Consider the following 24,047-nt stretch of genomic DNA (forward strand, 5'->3'; position numbering starts at 1 on the left):
TTAATGATTAAAAACAGAAATCTCAAACCATGTAAATTCTTGCTTTTCACATAGAAAAAGTCCATTCCCTGGCCTACTCACCAATCACTAGAGAGAAATCTGACACAGACTAAACACTGAAGTCCCCTTCCATTCACCTATGTGGTAATGACAGTCCACATTTTGCTTCTGGAAAGGAAACCAACTTTTTGTACCTTTAGACCTAGTGTGTAAGTTCTCTCAGTAGCAAGGCAAGAGGGTGTCTGCGAACCTGTATCTACATTTGGATTATTTAATGCAAATACTAGTCATATGGTCACTCTTCCCTCACAAGGCAAAAATCCTAGCAAATGAGACAGCCTCTGACATAGGGCTCAATTTAAGCATCCGTCAAAGAAGTTTCGCGGCTCTAAAAAATTATCCAACTGACAACAGCCTCTGGCTGTTTACTTAGCAAATGACCCCCAAATGATTTTTTAATAAGAAATTGAGTTGGCATGGGGAAAATGATCTTTATTTTCAATCTGTATCCCAAGCAACATTGATAGCCTTTTAATAAAAACAGCACAGTGGTCTTTTTCTCTCTTCTCTAGAGAAGTAATGATTTCAGTGTTTCCTGAAGTTGCATATTAATTCCATTAATGTACACCTTCATTCTGTGCCAGACACTGGGCTGGACACCGGTAAATGAATCATTAAGAGGTGATTTCCCCCTGTGGCACTTACCATCTATTCAAGCAGCCACGCAAGAAACAAGTAATCAAACAAACAGATGTATAATTGCAAATTGTGATGAGAAATATATGAGGAAATACATATGATATATATGTTATATAAATGATATATATGTGAGGAAATCTGTGTAAGCTGATAGGTCTCTTAACTGACGGGACTCATTTCAGAAGATTATAATCATCGTCCACTGCTAATTGCCAATTAGGTATAGAGGATGTGAAGGAAAGGTATACTTTGTGTTCCTTTACTTTTTAATAGTAATTCTAGGGGAGGGACAGGAAGGCGGCTATACCTAATTTAAAACAACATTTAAAATAAGAGTGTAGGCGGGTTATTTGAAGATTTATCTATTCAGATATAGGGACAAAGGAGGGGAAAGAGGAGGGGAGTAAGGAAGGCAGAGAGAGAAGAAAAGATGGAGGAAGGGTAAGAAAACTTTCAGAACTTGATACAACTCATCTCATCTTACTGCTTCTCCTTCCCCTACCCCTCCCTGCTGAGACACTACTATGCCCAAATTGCTGTTTATGAATTCAATGTATACTTTTTTTTTTTATTTTACTGCACACATACACACCTGTGATTTCCTAAGACATATAATTTGATCTCATAAAATTTTATTTTTTTCAAGTTTTTATGTAAATTCCAGTTAGTTAACATACAGTGTAGTATTAGTTTCAGGTGTACAATATAGTAATTCAGCACTTCCATACATCACCCAGTTCTCATCACAACAAGGGTGCTCCTTAATCCCCATCACCTATATCACCCATCCCCCCACCCACCTCCCCTCTGGTAACCATCAGTTTGTTCTCTATAGTTAAGAGTCCTTTTCTTGATTTCTCTCTCTCTCTTTTTTCCCTATGCTCATTTGTTTTGTTTCTTAATTTCCACTTATGAATGAAATCATATTGTATTGGTCTTTCTCTGACTGACTTATTTCACTTAGCATAATAATTTCTAGGTTCGTTCATGTCATTGCAAATGGTAGCATTTCATTCTTATGGCTGAGTCATATTCCATTGTATATGTAGCTTTTTATAGGCATCCTTTCTATTTTTTTTCCTCACATAACATTATGTGAGATAGCCCCATGTTTATACATGTAGATCTAGTTCTTTCATTTGAAGTGCTGTCAGGTAGTCCACAGCCTATACACTAGAGTTATGTATCCCTTTTGCTTTGCTGGACAGTTGGGCTGTTTAACTGTTTTTGCTATTATAAGGAGTCCTTGATAAATACTTTATCTTCGTCTCCTTGTGTATAAGTGAGTATGCATCTTAAAGTAGAATGGCTGGGCCATACATACATAATAAAATGAATAGAAAAGAAACCTTATTTTATTTTGTAGCTCCATTTTGGGAATTTGTGCTTATAAAAGCACAGGGACAAAAGATAATATTTTATTTCACTATTTTATTTATTATATTTTATTATTGCAGTATCTGGAATGCTTTTTCAATAACTTAGAAATATATAAAATCCTCTTCCTATTTTTGTCTTTCAGAATACACAATCACCTCTCAACTAGCTTAACTTTTTTTTCAAGTTTTTACTTAAATTCTGGTTAGTTAACAGTATAATATTAGTTTCAGGAGTAGAATTTAGTGATTCAATATTTATATACAACACATCATCACAAGTGCACTCCTTAATCTCATCACCTGTTTAACTTATCCCTCCGTCCACCTCCCCTTTGGTAACCATCACTGTGGTCTCTAGAGTTTAGAGTCTATTTCTTGGTTTTCCTCCTTTTTTTCTTCTCTCTCCATATTTTTCTTTGACATGGTTGGATCTGCAGAGTATTATGTATTTTAAAAAGGAAAAGAATGATGGCCCAAGCCCTGCTTTTCTACTGAGATAGGGAGCTGGAAACTTTGTATGATGTATACTCCTGTCTTAACTTATATTCCCTTTGGGTCTTACTTTGTTTTATATTTTTCTCAGCATAAAGCCATTGTCCTAAGACATTATAGTATATTAATGCTGTATCACTGCTGAACCTTATTTTACTCCATCAGAAATGCTATTTCAAGATTACTCTGATTACCTTTCAGTAAATGTGTGAGCTCTTTGTTTTGGGAGAAACCATCATACAGCAAAGCAACAGAGCAAATTTGCAAATAAGTCAAAAAATTATTAATTGTCAACTGATGAATGGATAAAGGAGAGGTGATATATATATATATATATATATATATATATAATATGGTGTATATATATAGTGTATATATACACACACACACATACACACACACAATGGAATATTACTTGGCCATCAAAAAGAATGAGATCTTGCCACGTGCAGTGTGAATGAAACTAGAGTGTATTATGTTAAGTGAAATAAGTCAGTCAGAGAAAGACAAATGCCATATGATTTCACTTGTGAAATTTAAGAAATGAAACAGATGAACATAGGGGGAGAAAAAAAGAGGAAAGCAAACCATAGAGACTCTTAACAATAGAGACAAACTGCGGGTTGCTGGAGGTGAGGAGGATGGGGAGATGTGCTAAACTGGTGATGGGTTTTAAGAGGAGGGCCCTTGTTATGATGAGCATTGGACGTTATATGTAAGTGAGGAATCACTAAATTCTACTCCAGAAGCCAATATTACCCTATATGTTAACTAACTAGAATTTACATAAAAACTGGAAACAAACAAAAAATCTATATTTTCACTTCACATATACCACAAAAAAACTTAATAATTGTGAAAGATCCATAACTTTGCTTTACCTCCTAATTCTGTCTGATTCCTTGTTTAACTAATTTGCACTTATTGATTACCAAGTCATAGCCTTCCATTCGAGGTAAACATCTGACTTTGACTTTGACTTCAATTTTTAAGTCCTTTCTCATTGTTTAAGTGTGAGTTATCATTTTAGTTCTTCACAGTCCATCACAGAAATTCCTGATGATCAATATAATGAAAATAAAAATGCTTCGATTTGGAAGAGGTAGCCATATTTTTTCAGCCCCATAACACAGATCTCAGCTACTCATTATTAGGAAATATTATACATAATAGAAATGTAAAGGATGGTCTTATACTCCACTGCTATATGAAAATAGTGATATATTTGGGAAAAATAGTCTGTCTTAAACTCAGCCAGATATCTAAGGTAAAAGATGACTAAAGTTGGTACAGGATGCTTGACAAGGGTCTATTAATTACTCTTGCCCTATTATTACCTTTTTTTTTTTTTTTGCTCCCCTGCCCCAGGACTCTCTAATTTATGAACAGCTTTTCATATTCACAAAGTGGTTCATGAATCACCCTAGCCTGACAGAAATGAATAAAAATGAGCCCATTTACACAACATTTGGTATGTACCTAATTACCTGAAAACAACTGCTTGGGAATGCACCAAGGAGGGTGTCATTAACATTCAGCAGTGAAAGTGAAAACAGAGGGAGAAAAGAAAGCAGAAACCTGGAATCAAAAAATGAAAAGTAAAAATGTAAGAGTAGCCATGAGAATGCTATTTATTCAGCATGGATTTTTTAAAGCATAATTAAAGAGTAACTAATGATGTCATCCAAGAGGAATGGCTCAATATCACAAGTTATCTGTATAACAAGATCTTGAATATCCATTCAAAGCATGTTCATGGAGACTATTGCGAACTTACGAAAATTCCTACCTTCAAGGTTAACCAAAAAACAGCAAAGTAAATTGTCCAATATAGTCTAATTTTACTTTGCTAAACAATATATGTAGAAGAAAGGAAATTAATGAGATTGTAGTAATAAGATTATGTGTCATTTGTATTCTCTTATCTGTAATTTTCTGTGTTCCCAGATGTTTTATCATGACCATGCATTAATCTTACAATGTATTTGTATTGTATTTGTATCAGTAATCTTACATTTATTTATTTATTTATTTAGAAGCACATAATAATAGCTAGGGTGAATTGTGTGACTACCATGTACCAATCATTGAACTTATGTGTGCATATAATATCACTCTTCTCTTTATCTGTTCCACACTGCGTCTACCTCCATAACACCTCTCTTCTTAGAGCATCACCAACCCAGGCTAAGGCATCTTTTGTCCAAATTGCCAGCAATGAATTAAGTGTAGGATTGAACTCTATTCCTCCTGAGTGATTTTCATGCTTTCTTGGCATCTTAGAATCTTATCTTCTGTTGATAAGATAAACATTTCTCTGATGTAAGATACTTGCATCTCTAGAAAAATGGCAAAGATGGCTTACCCAATTGAGAAGTAAGCATACCATATGTGGCTATTTTGTGAAATCAATAGACAGTGGTTTTATCTTCTATCTTCTGAGACCTGATGGTACTAAAAACAACCAGCCTCCCAAATTATGACAGCATGAAAGTGAGTTGGATATTTTTCACCATTGTAGCCTTGATGCTTACAGGATTGCCTGATTCCTGGTGCATCCTCTATCATTTGTATACTTATTATTAATTGGGTAAAGTATGTTCTGAAGTACTGATGAGTCATTACTGATAATGAACATTGCATATATATATATGTGGTAAGGTCAACTCTTAATTTTTTTAAATGTATTTTACTGTCCATAGGAGAAATAACTCCTACACTGAACCAACTGCTCTCTGCTTAGAATTATCTGGCCTGAATATAGTAACTGGGAGAAAATAAACCTCAGATCATGAGTCTAGCCTATCTGAATATGAATCCCGATGTTACCACTTACATATTATGTAAACTTAACCCCATTAGGTGTCAGTTTCTTCATCTTTGAAAATAGCATAAAAAATGACATCAACATAATAATGCAGCTGTAAATAATAAATTAAATAATGCATGTGTGGCAGTCAGAATAATGGCCCTCCAAAGAGGTCCATGTCCTAATTCTTAGGACCAGTGAAAATGATCCCTTATGAGTCAACAGGACTTCACAGGTGTGATTAATTTAAGAGTTTGAGATGAGATTATCCTGGATTATCTGGATGTATATAGTGTAATCAATCACAAGGGTTCTTTAAAAGGAAGGCAGGAGAGTCAGAGAGTGAGGGGATGTGAAGACAGAAGCAGAGATTAGAATGATGGTCTTTGAAGATGGAGGAAGGGGCCATGAGCCAAGGAAAGCAAGCATCCTCTAGAAGCTGAAAAAGGCAAGAAAATAGATCCTCCCTTAGAGAATCTAGAAGGAACACAGCCCTGTTAAAACCTTGATTTTAGGATTTCTCCCCTCCATAAATGGAAGAGAATAAATCTGTGTTGTTTTAAGCCACTAAATTTTTGGTAACTTTTTACAACATCAATAGGAAACTAATATAATCTGCATGGTGCTTAGCATAGTGTCCATCATATAAGATTCCTGCACAGTATTAGCTAAAATCAATCTGTCCCTTAAGATCTATTTAAAAGTAGCTTAAACCCACAATCCATTATTTGTGGGAGTCCAGTGCCTTTCCAGAATTCCTGAGGTTTCCCAAAGGGCTTACATGATTTTATCATCTATGACTTAGAATCTTGGCTTTCATTGAATTGGTTTGATTTATAGAGTACTGTTCTATGAATGCTGTCAAGATACGGGATCCAGCCCTTTCCAAGAATAAAAATAAAACATTTACAGAAGGCTTTACCCTGCATGTGTGTATGTGTGTGTCTTGGTATTGACTGAGGTGTGGAGAAAATTGATTATCATAGTAATGCAAAAATTTTTAATTGAATATTAAATATAACTTTTTTTAAATTTTGCTACTTCATCATTTAAATTACTCTTAAAGTTAAATTACTTAAATTACTCTTAAATCTTAAGATTTAAGATTAAACAATATACTTAAATTACACACATAAATTACTCTTAAATCTCACATAGCAGTTTATCTCCTTTCATTTTCTTTTTCTTTTTTTTTTTTATTTTATTTACTTATTTTACAGAGAGACTGCTAGAGAGGGAACACAAGCAGGGGGAGCGGGAGAGAGAGAAGCAGGCTTCCCGCTGAGCAGGTAACATGATACAGGGCTCCATCCCAGGAACTTGGGATCATGACCTTAGCCAAAGGCAGACGCTTAAAGACTGAGCCCCTCTCCTTTCATTTTCTTATCTTTCATGTCTCACAGCCTCAGGTTCTCACCTTCAAATACCAAGGCATTTTCATAACCATAGTAGCCTACCTAAAATAAAATTTGGTGCCAACTATGAAAATAATACATATTCTTTTCACCATTCACTAAGTGTTAGCTAAGGAAGAAGATCTGTGTACTCACTGGTTATGACTCAGGCTAACCCACCCATCTTCCCTCATCAGTTTCTTTGGGTGATATGCCTGACATGGATTAAGGATGCAGCTCAGAGACTAAAAAGGCCATTCTTCAAACCAACATTCCTAAGTCATACTGATATCTACCTTATCACTGCTACTTACCATCCATCTCACCAATCGTAGGGGGTGTAATTTTGATTCAGCACTTTCAGGCTCTTTTTCCTTTCTCCTTCCTCCTATTTTTTTCATATAAATTCTATTAAATAGTATAATTTTGTTCTACAGGGAGTTTGCCACTACAGAGTTGAAGATTATAGGAAATTCTCAGTAATATTTGTTCATTAACTTGAGCTTAACTTGAGTTTACATTCTTACTTGCAAAAGGGCCCTCTCCATATGTATATTTATGTACTTGTGGGTGTGGGGAAGAATGGGTTTTAATCTGTTTGTAGGCCAAGACTTCCTGGATTGTATTTTTTCAGCAATGAGAGTCATACTACCCTTAGACATCAAATATACATGATTTGCAATTACAGTGACCTTAAGGTCAGTGGTCATGGAATATACACCTTAATAAATGAATACTACAGCAACATAATTCCCATTCAGTCCAAAGTCTCACGGAACCATAGTTTCTATCTAATGGCCTATTATAGTGTTCTGACCTAACCTTCAAAATGTCAATAAATTGGATTATAGTGTAAGCCATTTGAAAGGTCTTTGAAAGAAGACAGATGAATGTTACGCTCTCATGAATCTGTATCTCTGGGAAGTCTGTGTTCAGAAAAACAGTCAGTTAATGCTTTTACCTTTAGCTGGTTCTACTCCATTGTACTTTCATTTGCTATCAACCAATAATAATGTTTTCACACACTCAGAATGAATGACTTGGGTTTGAAAGTTAAAAACAAAATTCAAAAATCACTTCGGTCTTGAAGCTCTCAACCCGTTCAGTTTTGCAATTTTTGGCACCTTACATTCCGTAGAAGATTTAGGATTTCAGTCGGCTTCAGCCACACTGTGAGTACATTTCTATATGGATGTTTTAATCAATTGTAGAGGTGACTAACCACTATTGAGCAACCACATTTGGCAAAGTGAACAAATGGAAACATCAGAGCAGTCATTCTTAGAGGTATTCATTGTTGCTTCTCACTCAGAAGACAGAAGAGCTGCTACCCAGAGACATCTCTCTTTTTACTGATGATCCTAGGAATTCTTGCTCAGTAATTTTTTTCTCACAAAGAGCTCAGGACACTCTACTCACTTAGCCATAAGTATTTCAAAATCTAGAAATGCCAAACCCTTAAATTAGCAGAGGTCAATACTCAGTTGCATGCATTTCTACAGGCCATAACATAAACTTACGAATTCCTATGCCTGTAGGGGTCCCTGTCTGAGCTTCAATGATTCCTTCTTTCCTGAGGTAAGAGACTCTTTGTGAGTCCCTGGTGACAACATTTGTATAAGCGCAACTTTCTTTCTAGCTCTTACTAAACAATTTTGGAAGCGTTGACACCTAATCCAAGTTGAGCCAATGAAATCCTCTGGAGAATTTGAAATTTGGAACAGATAGATCCCAAGAAGGAAGTTATTTCACTAAAGTCAAGTTCTTAAGAGAAAGTCAGACACTTTTCACAGCTCAAGTTCCTAGAGCTGTCATGATTCTTTCCCTTTTTCAGTTGTGATTACTTAACTTTCCTTGGTTTCAAAATGAAACTTGAGGCAGAAGGAAACTGGCCCAGGTGATACTCGTTGAAAAATCATCAGATCGGGGCGCCTGGGTGGCTCAGTGGGTTAAAGCCTCTGCCTTCAGCTCAGGTCATGATCCCAGGGTCCTGGGATCTAGCCCCACATCCGGCTCTCTGCTCAGCAGGGAGTCTGCTTCCTCCTCTCTCTCTGCCTGCCTCTCTGCCTCCTGTGATCTCTGTCTGTCAAATAAATAAATAAAATCTTTAAAAAAAAGAAGAAAAGAAAAGAAAAAGAAAAATCATCAGATCGTGAGCAAGGCTCTGGTGTGATTAAAACTGTACAACAAGGTGATTATCAATTAGATATTAAATCTATTGATTGCTTAATGGATTGATCATAACAAACAGCAACAGTAAATTTAGTTATGCTTTATAGAAGGTTTTTTTTTTTAAACCACTCACAACTCTAGTACACATACCCATGAAACATTTGTTGTTCATTTATATACAATGCTTTGTTGGTTTTTCAAGTTGCTTTGTAAAAATTCCAGAGCCTCACAACTTGTGAATCAGTGGTTCAACAAAAGATTTCAATGCATGTCCTTATTCTGATATGATGTGGTTCACTCACTTGAGGACACATGTCTGGAAATGAGGTCAATTAAATGGGATAGGCTGACCAACAGGACTCAAATGATGTTCCCAAGTATTCCTAAAGATATCCCATAGTTCCATAAATATTTTATTTTTAAAAACTTGATTTTTAAATATTATCATTTTAAACTATAATAAGAAGAATGCACACTGTAATGCATCCTATGCTACATTTTAATGCATTCAAGACCGTCATAGTATTAACTTTTGCTATCAGATTAACTTATGCAGAGCATAAAGCAACAAGTAAAGCTTCCCTTTAATCCATAATTAAACACCTACTAGAGTCCAACCATCTACAGATGTATCTGAACCTTCACAAAGGAGTGATTGAGTATAGAGGAGGTTCCTTTATCACCTGGGGGTTCCGCCCTACCAATTCAAGGAAGCCCATGGCCAGTCAAGAAAGATTTTAGAAGCAAATGTGTCCTTCTTTATGAGGATAGTTTGATACTATACAAATAAAACTCAGCACAAAAATAACTGGTGCTGAGAGAGATTTAAGACCATAATTCTCATTGTACTCCCTGCCTTCAAATTTCTGTGCCCATTAAAATAGAGGTCAACATTTGAATTTATAAGACAATTTTATATTAACAAAACATGGTCTCATTTCATTTGTATTTTATATATTGAGGTTCTCTGGAAGATTTCATTTTATTAAAATTGTCTTCAGAGGAAAAATATTTGAAAACCACCATGGTAGCAGGGTTACTCAACCTTGGCACTACTGACACTTTGGAATAGGTAATTCATTATTGTTGGGTGCTATCCTGGGCAATGTATGTTTAGCAGCATCTCTGGCCTCTACCCACTGGATGCCAGCAGCAAGCCTCTGCTCGCAGTCTGATGATCAAATATATGTCTCCAGATATTGCCAAATGTCCCTGTAGGGAAAAATTATCCCTGGTTGAGAATTACTGGCTGTCATAGGATCATAGGCCTGACCACATTATTAATTTATAGGAAATGATCATATCCTCCTGAATTTTTAATTCATAAGCAGCTATTAAACAAAGAATATAGTGAAGTAGATAGGTGATTTTTAAAGCATTTTAAATATTCATTGTGTCATCTCATTGAGGGTGTTTGAGGTACTATGCAGGCCATAAAAATAATGTTGTAGAACTGTATTTTCTGACAACAAAAGATATTCATGATATATTATTAAGTGAAAAAATTAATTATCCCATGTGATAATGGGAGTGGGGAGAAATAAGGCATCTAGAAAATACTTTTATGTGCTAAATTCTGGAATACAACTAGTCTTCATATTTTTTGTAAAATACTTCAAAGAAATTTTTAATTGAATTTTGAAATTCCTTTTGCTCTTATATAACGCTCCAATAAATCTGATTAGATTGACCAACATCCTGTCTAAGACAGGCTTCAAAGGAAACATGCAAATGTTCACCTTGTTAAACTTTCATTTTTTAAAAAAGATTTATTAAAAAAAAAAGATTTATTCATTTATTTGAAAGAGAGTACAAGTTGGGGGAAGGGCCGAAGAAGAAGGAGAGACAGAACCTACATCAGGCCCTCCCACTGAGCATGGAGCCCCACACGGGGTGATCTCAGGATCCTGAGATCATGACATGAGCCAAAATCAAGAATCAGCTGCTCAACGGACTGAGCCACCCAGCTGCCCCTAAACTTTCTTTCTTTTGGTAAGGAAAGCCAAAGAGAAATTGGAAACAGCTAGTGTATTTCCTAATAATGTTTTTAAGAAGGTATCAGTTAGGTTAGCACAAATGACCAAAATAATGACTTGTCTTAGCAGCCACAAAAAAAAAAAAAAAAAAAATAGGTTTGAGAAATACTTGGGTTGAATAAATATACTGTTGATGGGGGAGTGTAAATTGGCACAACCTCTATGAAGGGTGATGTAGCATCATTTTAAGTGTACATACCATTTTTTCTAAAAATTCCCTTCCTAGAAACAGCCAACAGATATAATCAGAGATAGTAGAGTATATCAATATACTCAGAGCATCTTCATCTGTAAAAGTAAAAAAATAGGAAATGACATAAATGCCCACTGAAATGTGATTGGAAAAATAAATATTATTATTATTATTATTATTATTCCATATAGCTGAACCTGCTGTAGTAAATTTTTTTAAGACAGCTTATTATTTGCTGACATAGAACCAAATCCAAGATGCATTGCTAATGAAAACAAGCAAGGTTCAGAACAGGGAACATGGTAGTTTGCTATCTAAGACGTTTCCCCTTAAGAAGACATATGTCTTCTTTTGCATACAGAGTATTTATGGAAAATGTCCAATATTGTAGCTCTTGGGGATTAAGGTAGAAAGGAAACATAACTAAATTTGAATCTCTTGAATTCTTTAAATTATGATTACACATTACTTTTGGAGAAGGATCATGTAATATTTTTTTAAGAAAAGTACTTTGTCAATTCCAAAGTGATAATAAATGTTTGCAAGCATGGACTAACCATAGGAATTTAAGTTACTCTTAGACTCCACATGCTAAGAAACTTGTACAGGAAAGACAAAATGGACAGATAACGGAAACCCTAGTAGGATATCTAGAGTCAAGGTCCTGGGATTTGCATAAACAAATAAGCTGAGTGGAGAGCAGAAGCTGATAACTATGGTATGAACACCATTCCTAGGATAGTGTTTCCTTACTGGTTATATGTTACCTGCTGAGTATAGGTAGATGAGGGTCTCAGAGCTGAATCTGACAAATCTCTCTAAAAGTGGGGAATGTGAGGCCCCAAATGTCATGGAGGATGGGTTTTACTATTCATGTCATTTTTGTTGTTGTTTTATTACTAGGTTATAGCAGGAGAGGGAGATAGGTTTTGATGCATAGTGTTGATCTCCTCCTACTCATAAGGCCAGACTTGCTGTAGATATTGTCACGGACATTGCTAGATGCTAGTAAGTATAAGAAGGACCATGGAATAATAACAGCTGTAACATGACCATCATTTGTGGAGCACTAAGTGTGGAGCACCAGGCTAGCAGCTTTGAACACATTATCTCTTTTACTTCTCTCAGCCATCCTTTGCAGTAGGTGTTTTGATCGATGAGGGGACCTAGGCTTATGGAGATTAATAAGCTAGAACCAGCTCACACCTAGTGGGAAGCAAAAAAAGACTTGAACTTAATCTGCTCACCTTCACAAATTTTCATCACAAGATTTTGATGTCAGCTGGTGAACATGATTTGGAGCTGGGAAGCCTGGAAATGAAAGTCATCATCCTTATGAAGCTATCTTTTCTCTCTTTCATCCTGACAGGATCACAACCACAGCTGCATGTATGATGGACCTACGAAGATATCCTCTGGATGAACAGAATTGCACTCTGGAGATTGAAAGTTGTAAGTTCCTTGGACAGGGGAATGAGAAAGAGGGATGCTTGCTTGACCCAATTAAATTCAACCTTGCACTGAATAATTGTACTGGGATACTCTTAGCCACACTCCCCTGCCAACTTTTCAAGAGATTCACAGTCTAATGATGTCTTCTCTCACATTGGTGGCTCAAGGGTCATTTCAATGCAGTTGTATTTTTGAACCATTAGAGAAAGTCTACTTATTTTAGCTGGACAACTTACGAACTCATGCTTTTCTCCTTAGAGTGGAGTTTCCACCAAGGACTTCTAATATCCAAGCTGCATTAATAATAGAGGAGAAACATTTTAATATGAAAAGACCTTGTGAGATTGTTTTTAGTTCTATAGTCTGTGCACTTGAATGACTGTAAATTGTTATCTTTTAGAAAAACACTATGTTAGAGTCTTGGGCACATTTGTCTTTCTTCACAGGAAGAACAGGATGATAAATGGTATTCATGAGGCTTGTGCTTTGGGCCAAATAGTTGATGTTTTTTGAGTCTAGTGACTGATTTTAGTTTGTTTCTTGGGTTGTTTTTCATTGACTGCTTTCTTAACAATTAGAATATTTTAGTCATTAATATTTATTCTTATTGACTTTCACTGTTTCTCAGCCATCAACATACAAGCAGTTGATCCCATTTATTGTGATTATCAGACCTAGGCAATTTCCTGGTTTTCGGGGTCACAGAATGGTGACAGTAGGTAATTCAGAGCATTATAACATGGCTTAATGTAATGTGAGAAATAGATATTTATTTAGTAATCCAAAATAGTTCTAGATCTAAACAGCAAAATGACAAAGGAAAATTCCAGGTGACCGTATAGTATTATTAAAGAATAAATGTACTTACCAGTGTCTGAGTATTAAACAATTACATTAATTTTCTAGTTTTATTATATATAGGCTTAGAAATAAATAAAGATATTTATGTAGAAAGAGCTGTATATTTAGACATACACATTGATCTACTCCCACTAAACCTGGAGTGAACAAGATCATTCATGAGCTATTTTTTAATATTCTAATTTTAAGATACATGGTATAAGTAAGTTGGTTGAAAGATGCTAATATAAAAAAGTATTGCTGGTGACTTTTGGCTTAAATGCTGATGACAACCAAATTCCAACCACAGAAATGGAATACTAACCCAACTATTTATTAATGGCTAGTAACGTATAATAAAATTAGGCTGAACTTTAACTGTTAGAACTTATATAGAAAGAGAAGGATGAATTCATTACTCATTCATACAGGTTAGCTTTTACACTTGACCCCTCTTCCATTGGTTCTGCTAATTGTTACCTTTGCTTCTGTGCTGGACAGCATTAGGATTTGACAACCTCTTGAAATTCCAAGATTTTCTGGTTTACACCATTCATTTAAAGATGTAATCAATTTTTTTAAGAAGTAATCAATTTTAACTTGAATTGTTTCTGTATTGTAGATTGCAAGTCCTAAAATTAGCAGCATTTTCTCACAAAATATACATTTTATTTTATAAAGCATATCAAGTTTTCCTGTTATCATAGTTTTATATTTTTTCTTTAAGCAGGGGATTTTCTTTGTTCACATTTCTGAAACAGTTGACTTTTAGGTCCATTTATCATATCATATAATGACCAAAACAATACCTGTAAATTAAGGAGAAATTAAACATAACTTTTGTGGGGCAGGGATGGGGGAAGCCCAAGCAACCTGATAGTCCAAAGTTATCATAAAAACGACGTAAGGCAAAAAGGAATGACCTGAGCTTATCATAATCATTGAGAGAATTCAGTAAGATGCAATCAGTTGTCCGGATAGATCAATGGGGCATAGTAACTAGGACCCTAAAATCAGCTAATATGTAGGAATGCAGGCAGATGGTGACCGTCATCGAAGTAATCCAATAGCAGTTCACAGAAATCTTGTCCCTAAAGATATTTACCTAAAATAGAGCAAAAACTCAGGCCTGGAGAACTGGTGCAATATAGAGTCTATGACGGCAGGAACCCGGGAGAAGGGGTAAAAAACGAAACTGTCTTCTACTTGCCAAACAAAAGCTAGATATTAGTATAACACCTCTATAACGTAAGTATTCGTAACAACATTTGAAAGAGTATGTATCTGAGCCTCAGAGAATTAAATAACTTGCCCAAGACCACAGGGCAAGGATATTGATAAAGTGGGGATTCAAATCCAGATGATACACTTTCCATCATAGAACCTTGCAAACAATAAGAGAGCATGGCAGCAGAACATAAATGATTAGAAGCGTAACACCAATTAGAACCATTCTCAGCAAGGTTTAGGATGCTGAATCAACCAAAGACTGGTCTATATTTCCTAAAATTATCCCTGATAAAGGTTAGACTAGATCTCAGAAGCTGAAGCAGAATTTTGCCTTTAGATCAAAGGTCAGATGATTGCAATTATGGAGAGAGGGTAGTCTGTGGATGCAGGAAACCAAGTAGTCCTTGATTCCATTGATGTTAACCTAAAAAAAAATCAAAGGCCTCAAAGGACAACATTGCTTAGCTTAATATTTTACTTAAAATGTATCCCTTTTTAATTAACCACTTTAAAGAGATTTTAAAGTTTAAGAGTAATAACATCAAGTAAGAAAGTAACATATGGCAATAATATGGAGTTTGAATGAGCTTTGCTTGGTTTTGCCTGTGTACATAATCGATATGTTGCTAAGCACCAATAAAACTGAATCTGTCAGTCATCTATTTTTTAACTCTTCATGAAGAGAACTGTGTTGCATTATTTGCTGGAATAGCTCTCCCTGAACTGACAGTTTATGAAGACTATAACTGAGCTTTAAAGTGATTACAAATGAGAAGCTCTAGTATGAGTCGGGAGATAAGATTGATAAAGCAGACATCTGCCAACGTAAGATTGCAGCAATCACACTTCTGTGACCAACAGAGTGGAAATTTTTCCTACCTTACAAAATTTACTGGCTTATGTTCTCTTCCATTACCATCCCAAGGATAGGGAAATATTTTTCTTGGTTATGTCCTTCAAGACAAATTAAAGAGGTTTTGCTTTACTTTAATGTCATCTAGTCAAGTAAAATTGGAAAGGCCATAAAGGCTTGTAAAATTGAAAATTTACTTGAACTTGGAGCCCATTAATGGTTTCTTGGCCCTGGGATGCTAAAAAAGGAGTTAACGGCACATAGAAAATGTAATCAAGGAATTTAGTATTAAGAGGATTTAGAATTTGAAATCAATAAAGCTATCATGTGAAAGCTTGATAGCCACAATCTTCCTGGAGGTATACAAAGAGCTTGCGGTAATAGTTGTGAAGGATACAAGTGCCTTTTCCCATTCCCTGCAGTAATAAATGAGGAAAATCTCAACAGATAGTGTTACCTCTCATTATAACCCAAAAAAGGTAGAAGCCATTTCAGGCCTGAAATCTCCTAGTGGTCTCATCTGTCTTCTAGACTTCCTTGTATCTTCACTATGCTGAGTTAGCCCCCTGTATTTCAAAGGAAGAGGTACTTCTATTCCCTGTATAGACTGACCTGACCCCTGTGTTCAGGATTCCAACTCTGCCTCCTCTAGGAATTGATTTTCTCAAGTTCACACACACTACTACCCTCGCTCTCCCAGACCTTTAGCCTCACCCTGTCTGCTACCTCTCTTCACAGCCTGAGAACTAGCTGAAAACTCTTCTCATCATAAACACCTCTGCCCTATACCCACATCTCTCCTTAAGCTTTTTCTAATCTTTCTGCTTTCTTGATCTCCAAACTGCTTTAAAGATTGGCCTATGTCTTGTCTGCTGTCTAACTTCTTCTTAAACCACTGTAACCTGGAACCTGCTTATCCATCTCCCACCTCCACTGAGAGTGTTCTCAGTAGGGTTACAAAGGGCCTCTCTTTATGTACCATCTTTATTCTAATAATCTCCAAATTTATAACTCTAGCTCCGATATCTTCGAAACCCCAAACTGATACATAGCACTCTTTTTAGCATATCTCTCTTGATATTTCAAAGACATTTTAAATTTAATTTGCTCAAAACTTAACTTTCAATTTTTCTCTCCCAGATGAGTTTCCTTTCCAGTCTCTTAATTGCACTATCCAACCAGCATCCTGGTGTTAATGTCTAACATTTCCCCCACACTCCTCCCATCCAATCTATTGTCAAGTACTATCCATTCTACTTGCAAGATATGTATCAAACCCTTCCACCACTCTTCCAGCCTTACTGCCACCGAACCACCATTACTTCTTACCTGAATCATTGTGGCCTTCTTTTTATTGGTCTTCTTGCTTTCACTCCCGACTCTCCAACCCATTCTTTACCCAGCAGCTGGAGTGATCTTTGCAAGATGTAAATTGAATCGTATTACTTCTATGCTTTAAAAACCTTCAAAGATTTCCCATTGCACCAAGAAAACTCTCCATACTTCTTAATATAACCTTCAAACTTCTGTGTGACCTGCCCTCCTTTAATATCTCCACTCTCATCTATAGCCATCTTTCCCTTACTACACTAAACTCCCAACACCACAGATTCTTTGTTTCTTGCAGACTAAGCTTTCTTCTATCTCATTATTTTCACCATCATGTTGCTTCTGGCTGAAATGCTTTTCCCCATTATTTCCTCTAATCCTATAGTTCCCACCTATGATAGCACCTCCTATAAGAGGCTTTCCTGAGAATCCAAACTAAAGTAGGAACCCATATTCTCCTTAAAAATTCTGTTAGTTTCCCAAATAGCACTTAGTAGTGTTTGTTTCTCTGTTTATTGTTTTTTTTTCTTTCTGTGGATTATAAACTCCATGAAGGGAAGAAGTTTTGTTCACCACACAATAATGAAAACCTAGTCTCATACCTGACAATAAGTACCTGTGGGTTGTGTTTGCTAAATTTTTTGGCTCCAAACTTTTCCAGTCTTTTGCATTTTAGAAGATAAGTCTAATTCTAATTTCTTCAGATAAAATTTAAAGCAGGGATTCTTTTTTATGTACAATGAAATATTCTTTCGTTTGTACAGTTTTATGTTCGTGCCTTAAGACTAACTCAAAAATTTAGGATTGTAAATGTGTCAACCAAGATCCAGTTAGGGAAAAAGAATATTTTAATTACTTGAAGAATTTTGACAGGCTGGTAAATATGATGAATTACTATCAATGGTGGAGCGGGGGTAGAGGGGGCCTTCACTTGAATCATTAACTATCCAAATCCCTCCTACCTAAACCACAATCAGTTTATCAAAAAAAAGTAACATTTAATTATACCTGGTCATTTTTATGCTTGTTTCTTTTTTAAAAATTTTTGGAAATTTTTAACTTAGACATTGTGTTAACATATTTGATTTTATGAACTATCTACTCGATCTCTTAGTTTCAGAATATTGTCATTGTATTGATTTAAATGTCTTGATAGTAACACCATGTATACAGAATGTCAAGCCATAGTCATGTTGGATTACTTCCAAAATAAAATTGTTTCCTTGTCCAAAATATAGCAAGTGATAAGAAAAATGTGTCTACCTAATAAAGCAGCCCAACTTAGCTATGGAAAATACCTTGAGAAAATGTGATGTTTGCAGAACTGAAATGCTAAGCTTTATTTAATACCTTGAAATAAAATCAAAATAAGTATAGCATCCAGACATGTGATAGGAACAGTTCTACAAAAGTCTGTGCTGGTAAAGCCACATGTGAAGAAATGTGTCCAGTTCTTAATGCCATATTAAGATAATTTCCTTCAGAGGATAAGACCAAGATATCTGGAAGGAAAATTTTAGGGAGGTATAACAGCCATTTCCAAACATAAGAAACCTTATGTTTGGTGTTGCCCAGTGTATTAGTTGGGATATTCTAGAGAAACATAACGAATGATACATAGATGATGATATTAAGATAGATGATAGATAGATAGAGGAGGAGAGAAATTTATTAAAAGGAGTTGGCTCATACAGTTATGAAAGCGGATAAGTCCAAGATCTGTAGTATGAGTCAGCAAACTGAAGAGTTTGATGGTGTGGTTCTAGTCGGAAGGCCAGCAGGCTTGAGATCCACGAAGAGCCATGTTTCGATTTGAGCCTGAAAACAAGAAAAAAACTGATTGTCCCCAGTCAAAGATAGTGATGCAGAAGGAACTCTTTCCTACTCTGAAGATGATCAATCTTTTTGTTTCATTAGGGCCTTCAACTGATTGGGTGAGGCCCAGTCACATTAAGGAGTACAGTCTACTTACTCAGTCTGCTGATTAAAATGCTATTCTCATCCATAAACACCCGCAAAGGAACATGTAGAATAATGTTTGACCAACCATCTGGGCACCCCAGTCAAGATGAAGAACTCACAAGCAGAGTCCTTGATTTGAACCCATTTAATTCAATTCAACTAGCATTTCTTAAGTGGTGACCATATGTGGCTCTGTGTGCAAAGTAAATCCTGACAATACAGTAGCAACCAAGCACACAGGTGGGCAGAAGTTACAGGAGGGCATATGCAGAATGTAAGAGAAATATTTGCAGTGAACAAAGGTGACCATTCATGAAATATGTCCTTGCTAAAGAAAGACATCCCATCCCACAGAGACTTTCCAATTAATTGGAAATGACTACCTACCAGTATTAATGTAAAAGAGATTCCTCTTTGAGAAGCCAGTTAATTATACAACCTTAAAGACGTCTTTAAGCCCTAAAATCTAGGACTCTGAGAGTTTATTTAATTTAGCTACATCACCAACAAATTACTTTATGTGCTTGCCTAAAATACTGGTTCTAAAGTGATTGTGATTTATAAAGGATATTAGAATATAGGAAAAATGTTATGAATACATGAACATACACTCACAAGAAAAATATGAAATATAGGATAATTACAAGCAAAGCCTTTGAATCATTCTTACGTTATTGCTGCTTGCCAAATCATTAATTCTGATCTGATATAATTTAAAAATAGCATCTACAACATGCTGCACACTGTCTATTCACGGATGCTAAACACCAAAAATAACAGAAGTAAATTGAACTTCATGAATGATTCATGGCTTCCCTTGCTTTATGTCCCCATTGTCAAGGAAATTAGCAGCATTGGATATCTCCTTAGATAAATTTGATTTTGCCATATTCAGTAGACTACTTAATGAAAATGAATATTTCACATTTATGTTCATGGAAATGTTAATGAATTTTAGTGCCTGTAGCTTTTTTGATGAGCAGAGGGGTGGGTGTAGGGAAGAAGGGAATACTTTCTGAATTAATTTATTCCTTTTTCCAGGCTGCTTCTTTGAAACTGTGAAAAAGCACTCTTTGTGAAAAGTCTCTGATCCTGTAAAGTTATAAAATAAAAGCCAGTGGAGGAATGGAGTCCTTTCATGAAAATTAGCTTTACAATCAACCTGACTATAAAGTTAGCCTTTTGGCTGTTCACTTCAATCCCGTAGGCAATTTATTATCCATATATGGGTAAGTGGCCCTGTAGATTGATGACAAGATCTCTGATTTACCAATTTGGATTTCTAGAAAGTTCTTCTCTCCTTACTGCTCCGATGGATGACCATTCTACTGCTAGCTTCCTCAGAGGAAGTCAAAATAAAGCTTATCATTTTGCCTAAATGCTTTAGGTATTAACCAAATACTTATAGACACATTTTATAACGGAACATCAATCTTCTAGAACTAGATATCCTTGCTAAACTGAGAGCTTTGGTTCACTTTAGATCCAAACTGAATAATAATGATAGCTAATATTTATTGATTATACATTATGGGCCATGCACTTAACAAGATTTCCTATTGAATATTCACCAAAACCCTATTGTTCTATCCCACTTTATAGAGGAAAAAATCAAAGTGCCGTGGTGGTAATTTGCCTCAAGTCACAAAATGATAATGGTCCAAATGAGCTTTGAACTTAAGCAATCTGACTTGAAAGTCTAAGATTTAGCCCTTATATTACAGCCTCTTAAGAAAAGTCTTCTCTCGAGCTTCCCCACTGTGTGTGAGTAGGGTGGTTTTTAGGTATGCTATATCTGAACACAAAGTAGAGCAGGTTTTAATTGGTCCTTCTCTATACTGAATCTGTCTCATTTCATCTTCTACATGGGCATTTATTTTCTGACATTCTTGTCAACTAAACTACATATTGATCTAATTTAAAGAACAACTATTATTTCACCAGGTCATTTCTATAATTGCAACAGATGACCCAATGGTCAGAAATCCTTTCTCTTCTAAATGGCTACAGATACTAGTTCCCAAATCCTTTTCATATGGTATTAGGCCTGACTGACTGTAGCGGGGCTGTAGTTTCAAAGTCTGTTCTGTACTCATCATATGGATGCATGAACATCTGTGTCTTGGAAATGGACATATTCTCTTGGGAGGTCTTGACTTGTATTGTTCCCTGAACCATATCCATATATGAACTGTAATAATATGTATAATTTAGATTTCATATAACTTGATTTATTCTTATTTTTAAGATCAAAGATTTTTAAGGGGAGCTTTCAAAATATTGATACCATGGGGTGTGTGGGTGGCTCAGTCACTTAAGTGTCTGACTCTTGATCTTGGCTCAGGTTTTGATCTTAGGGTTGTGAGTTCAGGCCCCATGTTGGGCTCCACACTTGGCATGGAAACTACTTAGAAAAGCATTGTAAAATGTTGATACCATGACCCCACCCTGGACAATACCATCCAAATTTGTGGAAGTTGGGCCCTTGCACAACCATTTTTTAGCTCCCCGGTGATTTCAATATGCAGTCGAGTTTGACAGGCACTGCATTAAGGCTATAATGCTTTGAATTTTTTCTCCTTTCTTTCTAATAGACCCAGTTCTGTAAATGGGAAACTAAATGGAAAAAGAACTGAGAGAAGAAAGTACAGCAAAGAATAGAAAATAGCATGATTTTTCAAAGAAAGAAATCATTGAAATGATCAAAGGAGAAAATTTAAGCTATTCTTTTCTTTATCCCCTCTGGAAAAAGGCTCCTTTTATTTTTTTTCCTTTGAAAGTGCATGCCTTGAAATAAATAGGTAGACCAATGGACCCTGCATTTCACTGGAATTAAGTGCTTCAACCAGACATTGAAAGCCATGTAGTAATAAGTTAAGTTGTTACAAGACATTTATCTATTCTAAAAACCCAATACATATACCATGTATTAATATGAATACAATCGATGACACATTAATTTGTATGATGATATCGTGGGGAATGGAGTTATCTACTTGGGAGAGAGTCGTGTGTACACTGGCTGCTTTAGTAACATTTGCTTTCATGTTTAACATGAAAAGAAAAGAAAAAAGCTAGTTAAAATTTATATTTGAATGAATGCACAGCAATAGGGCTTTCACAGGAATGGCTTATCAAACCAAAATCAAGTATACTTTGTTTCAACCACAAAAAAATAATACAGTGATTTCTGTATTCATCTTCATCTCCCTGCACCCTGACTGCAATCATCTGATCATGTAAAAGAGCAGATTTGTCCCAGAACTCCCACGAGGTGATCGCATTGATTTCAAATAGATTGTATTCCCAGTACTTTAATTGATAGCCCTGTAATTCCAACAAAGAAAATCCCACTGACTAGAGCCCAAGGGTTTCTGTTCTTACCTTAGAAACTAGCAGAGTGGAGACCCTTTACCTATATGATATGCTCCCTGCCCCGGCTTGTCAAACTTTCACATCCTCATGGGGATCTTGTTATAAAATGCATTCTAGGGGCACCTGGGTGGCTCAGTGGGTTAAACTTCTGCCTTCAGCTCAGGTCATGATCTCAGAGTTCTGGGATCAAGCCCTGCGTAGGGCTCTCTGCTCAGCTCAGCAGGGAGCCTGCTTCCCTCTCTCTGCCTGCCTCTCTGCCTACTAGGGATCTCTGTCTGTCAAATAAATAAATAAAGTCTTTTTTTAAAAAAATGCATTCTAGTTTAATGAGCTTGTGCTGGGACCTGAGAGTCTGCATTCCTCCTGTGCTACCTGGGGACACCTATGCTGTTGGTCCATGGACCACAGTGAGTAGTAAGAATCTGAAGTAAAAAAGAAAAAAAAAAAAAAAAAAACCCTGTCTCACCTGTCTGCCTCAATCTACATTCCCAGGCTGTTTGTTTCCTACTGAGATTTAAATAATTAGCTAGAAGCCCTGTCGCTCTGGCTGTTCAGCACATGATTCAAGTGAGTTTTGAGTTTTAAATTAACCAAAGCAGAAAAGTCATCTTCAGGTGACCTGAATAACTTCCAAACACTGAAGCCCAAACAGCTTGGACTTTGTAAAGTACCTGGTGTATGTAACATTTGTGGCCTACCTTTTCATATGTGGAAGATTCCCAGATATAGTATGTCATTAGTACTCTTAAACCCACCTTAAAAATAATACGCGGGCAGGGGCGCCTGGATGGCTCAGTGGGTTAAGCCTCTGCCTTCGGCTCTGGTCATGATCCCAGGGTCCTGAGATCGAGCCCCACAGCAGGGAGCCTGCTTCCCCCTCTCTCTCTGTCTACTTGTGATCTCTCTCTGTCAAATAAGTAGAGAAAATCTCTTAAAAAAAAAATAGGTGGCAAGTATTTTGTATACAGAAAAGATTTAATCTCAATAATGGAAAAAATAATGAAGAATAGTCTAATGATTTTGACCCTGTCCACTAACTAGATGATTTTAGTGGAAGGAGCAACATTTATGCCTCAGCGACCTAGAGACCTGGGACTTAATGAGTCATTCTGAAAATCCGAGTCTGCCAGACGTTAATTTAATATTTTGATGTGAATCTTTCTCAACAGAGAATTCTAAAAATTACTTATTCTTTTCTCATGATTCAGAGATACAGTCATAACTGTATTTCTCACGAGGTGCTGAAGCTCTAGCTTCCCAGGAAGCAAAGGCAGGTATAAGGGGTTCACACTCCGATCTTCATGGTGTCTGTAAGCACTACTTTTTTGTGAGTGACTTCCTGCGTGGAGGGATGAAAGCCCCTTTCTATGTAATTCATGTGTCAATTTTTTGAAAATGTGTACTCAGTCAAGTAAGCATATTTTAACAACTCAAGACAAGGCGTTCTCTTGGCAGAGTTCTCATTTAATGTAACCTAGTCTCCTCATTGGGGATCAGTAATAATTCTACCAAGAGTCATTAGTTTCAAGGTCTCAGCCATTGTCCAGATCCTCAGTGACTACTTCCTCATCACCTTCCTCCCTCCTGACTGCCATGATGATGGGTTCTGAAGTCACCTGTATTCATTCAGTATCCAGTTACTGAGTTATAAAGGTTTTCTACCTGTAATGGCCCACTGTTGATGTCATTATTTTATCTCTTCATCTTTGAACTTAAACATGCTATTTATGCCAAAATTCTACCTTATTATTTTGAGAAAAGATATTTTACATAACTGTCATCTGATCTTATTGGAAGTATTAGGAAATTCTCCAAGAAATAAAAAGTAATAT

The 24,047-nt window shown here is 36.1% G+C and overlaps 1 protein-coding gene across 1 annotated transcript in view; it reads left to right on the forward strand.

The window, feature by feature from the left end:
- Nucleotides 1-24,047, forward strand: part of GABRB1 (gamma-aminobutyric acid type A receptor subunit beta1) — a gene marked incomplete at both ends in the record, with an annotated part of 378,486 nt that overhangs the window by 252,288 nt on the left and 102,151 nt on the right. Inside the window, one exon of the mRNA XM_080797621.1 lies at nt 12,544-12,626. Coding sequence (XP_080653747.1) covers nt 12,544-12,626 — 83 coding nt within the window. The remainder of the gene's footprint in view (nt 1-12,543; nt 12,627-24,047) is intronic.

Source organism: Martes martes (assembly GCF_963455335.1).
Source record: "Martes martes genome assembly, chromosome: 2".
Lineage (NCBI taxonomy): Eukaryota > Metazoa > Chordata > Mammalia > Carnivora > Mustelidae > Martes > Martes martes.